We start from the raw sequence: 9,412 nt of genomic DNA on the forward strand, positions 1-9,412 counted from the left end.
CCAAAATATTAATTCAGATTTAGAACTGAAGGAAAACTCCTGCCATCAGTCGGAACCTCATCTTATCGATTTGAACCAATCTTGAGGCCCTATTCGGTTTCAGTCCGGATCAAATCCAGTCCTTCCATGGACGAGATGAAACATTCTTTCCTTGAAAAACACTTGAGGTATCTAGCATTGAATTTTCACCCTGGCTCTGAAATTGAAGCGCCCGTACAGTTTTTATGTCGCTTGTTCATGGCGATTGAGATGTATAGAAACTCAATAATGAAGCTAGCCATGTCTGTAAATGGTGCTCAATTCATAGAAGTGAGTGGAGGAGCATGAAGCACGTGTGGATTTTAGTAAGGATCACAACGCTAATCACACGCCAATTCCTCACAAACCGATATACATTTCCCAAAAAAAGAAAACCTTCATTCATTTTCTTCGTAGCTTACGCAATTTATTAAACTACTTTCTATTTTGAGAAAATTCCCCCAACATAACGACATTGTCCATGATGCTTGAATGTTTTTATGATTCACTTGTGATTAAATGCTTGAACGTTTTTAGAATATAATTTGGGTATATAGATGAAATATTATCATGTAATTGGATATTGCTTTTTTTAAATTTAAAATTATCCACTCATATAATAATACATCATCTGTATATTCAAATTATGTATAAAAAAATATGTACATAAAATTTTATTGTATGTTAATTATGATTAGACGAACCTATTTAGGTTATATTATATATCAACCCCTTTCACATAGAACTTACACACTTTTAAATTAATAAAATTATGTGTATCTGATTTTAATAGTTAATTAGATATTCAGATTATGTCTTATTATGTAATTGAGTGTTAAGTATTATCATATAATTAAATAATTTTGAATTAAAAATAAAATAATATTTAATTATATGATAATATATAACCTAAAAATTTAATCAAATATTCAAAAATTGAGTAAAACCAAATATTGCTCGTTTTAAATTATGGACTACCAAAACCACTGATAATTTAATCATACGAATCCAGCTTGTCTTAGTTTAGACTTTAGATCCGTTTTCATTATTATATTATATGTAAAATTTCAACTTGCAGAGCTTGACTTACTTAATTAAACTTAGATCTTTGATTTGGGTATTCTTTTCTTGCACGTATGTGTCTGAAATTGTACGCAAGCATTCAAAATTAATGCAACAATAAAGAGATGCCGACCGACGGAGCCCCTAAACTTCCATAAGAATAATTCTTCTGTTTCCTTTTTTGGGTAGTCTTCATATTTATTATTACCCAATGATTGATTACTTGTCTTAATTACAATGTAACAAGATAAAAGATCTTGTTTTATCCTCACCTAGTCCAACTAAATACACAAAATCATCAGTAATAAATTTATTAATTATTATTTAGATGATATATTATTATATAATTAAATAATTTTTATTGAATTGTTACTCAATTTTTGTCAATATAAAAAATACATTATTTACCTTCAAATCTCCAATAATATTGCTTCTGTTTTTGTTTTAAATTGTTGTATAAGTATTTAATTATATAATCGTCAAAATAAACCGAAAAACAGAAACATGGAAAGATGGATCATATACGCCATTATTTTGTCTGTTTACTTCTGCAGGATGAGATCTTCATTCATGACTTGTTGCATTGTGTTGAAATGAAATTACAATAGCAATTAACAAACATTTAGGAATTAGAGTTTAATTGTGATTAAGAAATTAAGGGAAGATTACGATCTAAATGAGAATTAAGACAAGCTGTTAAGGGAGAAATAGCACATGAAGTAGTTGAAGGCACGTAGGTTAATATGAGAATGCTGAAGAAAGGAATCATGTGATGTGAGGCTGGGGAATGGCAGGGTGGATTTTATGAGATAGTTTAATAAAAACACATGCCAATATATCATCATTGTAGGGAAAGTCATATATACACCACGTGCGAGAGAGATTTCTATACAAATTAATACTAAATGGAAGAGAATTTGAGTTGTTGGAACGAATTGAAGGCTGCCTGATTATTGTTGTTGATGAATTAAAATATGGACATGGGAAACATACTGGTATAGTGTGGCCGATTTAGCCTTGAAGAAAGAAATGGCGTGAAAAATAAAAATAATAATAAAAAGCGAGCGGAGGTAAAGAATTCCTGCCTAAATTGTTTAGAGTTAGGCCTTGTGACTTGGGCCTTGCAATTCTGAGAAGAGCTCGGCCCATTAATATTTCAATGATGACAGAACAAATTATTATTTTAACATAATATTAATAAAAACTTTTGCTCTCAAATAGTTTACTGATATTTCTATAAGACATGAAAGTTTTGTTGGTGACAAAATAGACCCTATCAAAAGGATTATTGGGTGGTGACAAAATAGACGGAGAAAAGTGGCTTGATTTCATGTTTCCGTTTCGCAGTTGCGGCTACCTAGCCCAGACGCTTTTGGGTTCCACTGGCTCTTGGAAGTTGGAATTCTTCCAATACCATTTCTTTTCTTTCCATTTTTTTAAAAAATAACTCTCATCGTTTTATAAATTATTTCTAAAAATTTAGGAATATTATCTCAAATAAAAACGAAAATCTACATGTTATGATATTAAAAAATGGATTTCTTGTAAAACATTTATCGATTAATTAATCAGAAATATATTATTAAAAATGTAAAATTAAAAATCTTATCATATTATGACTTTGGGAAATTTCTGAGAAATGGACCCATTTCAAAGAATTTATATTTCAATTATGATTTGAGCGATTTGACACTCTGAAAATTTAGGCCAGAGATGTTGGAAGGAGACCAGCAAATGCGATTGGGTTCCACCTTGCTATAATCATTTCCTCTTCTAATCGTTGAGTTTTATTTGATTAAAACCACAATGAAATCCATAATATCTTGTATTTTTGTATTTATTCCAGGATTAGAAACTTTGTAATTAGGATCTTTGGATTAACTCGTTGAACCACAAGATTAGAAATTTAGGGATGGAAAGCCCTAATAATTATTATATTTGGCAATTCTTATATTATTACGTGTTAATTGATATAATATTAATATTGAAGAGATGTATAGTTTAGGTAATCTTGATTATTCGTATATATTTTATTATTTATATTATTATATTTAGTTTCTTAAATAATAAAAAAATAAAAAATAATTTTATTTTTATTTTTTATTAATATTTTAAGACAAAAATATCATATTCTCACTTAAAATATCAAATTATATGTAAAATATTTAATAAAAAATTATTAACAATAAAATAACATTAAAAAACAATTAAATTAATTAATCTAGTAATTTCACAATATGAAAAATCTTTAAATATTATTAACATAAAGATATTTTAAAAATTATATAAAGTAAATACTTTAACATAAAGTATGTCAAATGCATTACTAATTTTTATTAAATAATCTTCTAAAAATATTTAATTAAAATATTTTTTTATAGCCAATGAGCGGTGAACCTATTTTCAAACACAAGCTATACTCGACCGATGTTGACTCCAAACCCATAAAAAATATTCTTTTATAACTATAAACTAAAATACAATAATTTTTAAAAAAATAATAATTTATATACTGACCAATATTTTAAATAATTTATATCTTTCATTTTTTGTGCACCCTAAATGTAATGTAATATATATGGACACTGATTAATAATTAAACATACTTTTCATACGTTATACACCATTGGTGTTAGTCTTTTGTCCAATACTATTCTTGTATTGGATGAATTGATAAGAGATTTTCCCAATTGCCGTATAGGGGCTGACAAGCATTTTTCAACAATAACTACAAAATTTGAATATATATATATATATATATTATAATTGAATATTATTTTTCTTTAATTTAAAATTACTTAATTAAATGATAATACATATAAATATATATACATATTCAAAACAGATACACATAGTTTTTTTAAATACTTTCATATAATATATATAAAATAAATATAGATAATATTTATCAAAGTATGTAAGCCAATTATTGACAAATACTTTGAAATAAGAGAAAGTGTGAGTCATGTAAGTTCATTTTCTATCCAATCAAACAAATGCATGTCACATGCAATAGAGTCCCACCGTACTAACAAATAAGGATAACTTTCCTTAATCAAGAAAATCGTTTAATTTTGACTGAAAACTAAAGCTCAAAGCGTTTGCTTTTCTCGTAGGTAAAGCATAATCCAACATTGCTTTAACAAAGAGTAAAGCATGAATCACAAGCCACCAACAACTACTTTTAATTTCGTTCGCTTTTGACTTGTCGATTCACAAAGGGCCATTCAAGAAGGATGCATGCAACTGAACTTGTACTCTACGAACTCACACGTGGCAAAAGTTTAGAGAAGGACCCATCAACTCTTTATATTTTATTTCCCTGTTCGAATTATGTCATTGGAGTCTTCTAATATGAGACTCTTTAGAATTAAATTATTTAAAAATCATTTTTTTCTAAAACGAAGTGAATGACTTTAATTCTAAAGAATCTCGGTCGAAATTTAAATGAAATCTTATTTGAATAAAAAGATATGCAATCAAATTTTGCCGACGGAATATGCAATGAATACAAATTAAGCCATAAGTTCAAGGAAGAAAAGATGTTATTTGGACGAAAAATTTATAGAAAAGGACAAAAAAATCAATCAATATTAATTAGAAATTAAACTATTGGCGGTGCCGGAACATGCAAAATAAAATAAAATTAGAGTGGCTACAGTGTTGAAAGGACAAAGTTTAATTTTCAAGTATTCAAGTATGTTTGGGAATATATTCTTCATGTTTTGGGCATGTGAAAATGGCTGCACCAAAATCGCCCACATGCATGCATGTACTACTAAGAAGAAAGTTTCGCTGTTTTGTTGTCTTTATGATTCACAAAAATGATTGTCTTCTTGGATATTTTTTTCATTGGAATCCTATATTTAGTAATTATAGGATTAATGGGTAATTTTGTTATCGTCTTTTGACATTATGTTTGGGTTATTAAGGGAGTAATTTGATATTATGGGATGAATTTTGAATATGAAATTAATGTCATGTACTCATAATGAAATAATAATAATGGATTAAAAAAAAAAGTTAAAAGCAAAAATAAGATTATATCTAATCGCTTAACTACTTATTATTCTTTGTCTGTCCCTGAAATCTATGAAAGTCAATAAAGGTTGGCAAAATGTAAAGGCATTGGTTAATTTGGGTTGGTCCGACACTTAAAAAGTGTGCGTAATATTCAACAATGCGGGCATTCCAGATTTGATTACAACGAATTAACAACCTAACGATTAAAGTCAAGTAAGGCTTTCACCTTTCTTACGGTATTGGCAACATAATATATAAACAGAGTAAATTGCATTTTCCACCACCAAGGTTTACCTTAAAAACTGTGCTTCACCATTAATTGACATAAATACAAACAATTCTCCCCTAAAATTTAAATTTTATTAAAGAAATAATAATAATAGTATTAAATGATAAAATTATCATTTTATCTTTATTATTTTATTTTTTAAAATGATCCTATAACTCTAAATTAATAATAATTAAAAATAACATTCTAAATATTCAAATTATTAAGAAATGGTTTTTTTTATTTCATTCTCATTATTTTTTTATTTTTTCTTATAAATAAGGATGTCTTTATAGTACAATCATATATTAGGAGATAAATTATAGTTTTTAAAAATATCAAAATCTTTTTTGAAATGTTCTGGGGAGTTATTTACTTTTAAAAATTTTGGGGATCTTTTGGATTTTTTTGAAATATCTTTCTCATATTTCATAATTGTACAGCTAATCATGATAATGTTGTTGAACCAAGTTTTATCCACATTTTTTTTATATTTATAGATTTAAGTTTCCTAATACAAATTCTACACGTACGTGTCAAATCCTGATTGGATGATGAATAGAGTGCGAGATTCTTGATTTTAAATATTATTTACCAACAACTGGTTCAACTGCCCTCAACCTCCAACCTTAGCTGTTGCTTGAAGCCAACACCACCACCGCCCTCTGCTCTCTCTTATATTTTCACCGCCAGTCTATTAACTTCAGGCGCCTTCGTCCTCAGCTAATTTCCTCATGGACTGCGCCTCAGACAATCTCGTCTCCTCCTCTTCATCTTCTTCCGACACGCCGCGTGCCTCCTCTTCTTCCCTGCATCCTGCGCTTAATTTTGTTCAATCTCATGACCCTGAGTTAAGGCTCCAAGGCGCCAGAGAAATCCGCCACCTCACCAAGACTTCTCACCGCTGCCGACGCCAGCTCGCCTCCGCCGTTAAGCCGCTTGTGCAAATGCTCTATGATCACTCGCCTGACTCCCATCGCGAGTCTGCTCTCCTCGCGCTCCTTAATCTTGCCGTTAAAGATGAAAAGTAAGTGTTAATATGCAACTGAAATTTGTGTTGATTTGTTGAATTTTAGGAGATTTTGTATGATCATTCTTTGCTTAGTTTTTACTGTGTTTCTGTATCTTTCAAATTTTTCCTCGAATTCAGCAATCTGAACATGAAAAGAAATCTTTATTTTTTTTTTAATGTTGTGTTGTGGCCTGTGGGAATGGGCTCATTAAACATGATGGCTACGATGTCTATTATCATAAATAAGTTCTTTTATTTCTGGCCTTCTGTGTGCTGCGGACGAACACAGAATCATGAACTTTTATTTTGTTACTTGGTTCACATGTTACTCTTTCTTTTAATCTCTCTCTCTCTTTTTTGCATTATTTTTTTCTTTGTTATTATGTCATAATGTTTGGTGAGAGAGAATGCCCTTTACCTTCTTGGAGAGGGAAACATATTATTCTTTCTCTTTAATCCCTTTCAATCAAAATGACATCGAGCTAATATCACCTACCTCCTCTGTACTAGATTCTTATGTCCCTTACTTTCGTAAGATTTTTTAAGGAGATTTGTATTTTTTGTTAAACAATACTGCACAGAAGCCTGGAATTATTCGTGATGAAAATTTTTCACTTTTTATTTATTTTTTTTGTTATGGATGATCTAGAATTACGCAAGACATTATGGTTGATATGGGAAAATAAATCTTGTGGGACATCATCTTTTGGTTTCATGAAACCCTGCTGGCATCTATGTGGGTAGTGGAATCATTTTAAACTTTTTGATTCGTGGTTTTGTGACCCATGTACTGGAACATTTTTATTTGAATGACACTTCAGTCAAAGGTTAAATGGCCACAATGATGTCAGGGACACTAAAAATGCTGCTGTGCTTAGTGATTTAAACTGGGGAAAAATAGTTACTGTGTTGCTTGGCTTTGATCTGATTTTTAGCTTTGTTCATTCACATGGGAATTGAAGGTTTCAAGGTGTTTGATCCAAACCATTCAACTCTGCTGGCAGATGGATTTATTTAATGCTTGTCATCTTATCTTGCAGGAATAAGATTAGTATCGTAGAAGCTGGGGCCTTGGAACCAATAATTAATTTCCTTCAGTCACAAAATCTGAGCCTACAGGAGTATGCTACTGCGGCTTTGCTCACTTTGTCTGCTTCTCCTGTCAACAAACAATTTATAAGTGCTTCTGGTGCCATCCCTCTCCTAGTGGAAATCCTTAGACGTGGAAGCCAACAAGCCAAATCTGATGCTGTAATGGCTCTCTCAAACCTCTCAACACACCCGGATAATGTCAGCATCATTCTTGAAACAATTCCGATCCCATCAATAGTTAACTTGCTCAAACTCTGTAAAAAAACATCAAAAACATCTGAGAAATGTATTGCTCTTATAGAATCATTAGTGGCGTTTGACGAGGGTAGAGTTGCATTGACATCTGAAGAAGGTGGAGTTTTTGCAGTAGTTGAAGTGCTTGAAAATGGATCTCTTCAAGGTCGGGAGCACGCAGTTGGGGCACTACTTAGGATGTGCCAGAGTGACAGATGTAAATATAGAGAACCAATACTCGGAGAAGGTGTGATTCCTGGTCTGCTTGAGCTCACAGTTCAGGGAACGCCCAAGTCCCAGGCAAAAGCACAAGCCCTCTTGCAGTTATTGAGGGACTCTCCATATCCAAGGTCAGAGCTTCAACCTGATACTCTGGAGAACATAGTTTGTAATATAATCTCTCAAATGGATGGAGATGAACAGTCTAGCAAAGCAAAAAAGATGTTGGCTGAGATGGTACAAGTTAGCATGGAGCAGAGCCTAAGACATTTACAGCAAAGGGCTATGGTATGTACCCCAACTGATATTCCTATCTCCAGTTGTACCTCTGAAGTTTCTTCAAAATGATTGTTTTGGTTTACAGCCTTTCCCTTTTGTGAGAACAAATTTTCCTCTGTAGAAAAGATAAAAGAAGATATAGTGAACAAATGAAAATGCCAGTCCAGGCCGTCTAGTTGGTATCAGGTGACTGGTAAAGTGTCAATGAAAGCGTTCAAGTTGTATGAGGTTGAAGGCATAGTTTTGTAGTTTGGCTTGTAAAGTAACTCTTGTATCACAAAGACACAACTAGTAAAAGATTTTCTCTTCCTTTACTTCTTCTGTGACTGTCAGTATCACCATACTTAACACACAGCAGATAAACTGAAAATGATCAGAAAAATTGACATTATTTTTATTCATAAAATTCCATAACTTTGATGAAGCCTGTGAATTATTAGGAGCTTGTTGGGGGGGTGGGGTTGTGTGGGGTGTTTCCGTGTTTGAGTGGGAGTTGAAGTTGGGGAATTGATAGGCATGAAGTCGGCATCAGTCGGGTTTGCTTCTTTTTTTCATTAGGAATATTAGTTGGTTGATTACTCAACAAAATTAGGTACGAGGGAAGAAAAATTCTAATTCCATCTTATTGCCTTCTACATTTTCATTAGGAAGATCAGTTGGTTGATTCCTCAACAAAATTAGGTACGAGGAAAGAAAAATTCTAATTCCATCTGCTGAAATCAGCTGCATTTTTTCATATAAAATTTTGATCAGTGTCGTCCAATATGGGAATAACACCAGTAGACAATAGCGAAAACATTCACAACGAAAAAGTGAGGAGGAGTAAAGATTTATTAGACGAACATTATCTTAATATGTAATTCTATTTGAATTTGTTATTATCCATATATATACAAAATTTTCTTTACACACTGATGTGTTAAGATGTAATCCTCCATCCAGGCTTATTCCAAAATTGGATTGGTACTGTATGTATATTATCAGATCAAATTTATTTTAGTATTAAAAAATATGAATTGAACAATGCTATGTATACATATTTTTAATATACAAATATGCACATATTTAAACATATCATTATGTAATTGGGTATAATTTTTAATAATAATAATAATAATAATAATAATAATATTGATTATATAATTTTATATATAGGGAATAGTATATTATTATATAATTAAATATTATTTTTTTAATTTTTAATT

The 9,412-nt window shown here is 30.8% G+C and overlaps 1 protein-coding gene across 1 annotated transcript; it reads left to right on the forward strand.

Moving 5' to 3' along the window:
- The first annotated feature begins 5,969 nt into the window (after positions 1 to 5,969).
- Positions 5,970 to 8,521, forward strand: LOC123224702 (U-box domain-containing protein 4-like). Its single transcript, XM_044648394.1, has 2 exons — positions 5,970 to 6,398; positions 7,424 to 8,521. Exons 1-2 carry the CDS (start codon positions 6,106 to 6,108, stop codon positions 8,274 to 8,276), a joined length of 1,146 nt encoding a protein of 381 aa, XP_044504329.1. The 5' UTR covers positions 5,970 to 6,105; the 3' UTR covers positions 8,277 to 8,521.
- The last annotated feature ends 891 nt before the right edge of the window (positions 8,522 to 9,412 follow it).

The sequence above is a fragment of the Mangifera indica genome, chromosome 9 (assembly GCF_011075055.1).
Source record: "Mangifera indica cultivar Alphonso chromosome 9, CATAS_Mindica_2.1, whole genome shotgun sequence".
NCBI lineage: Eukaryota > Viridiplantae > Streptophyta > Magnoliopsida > Sapindales > Anacardiaceae > Mangifera > Mangifera indica.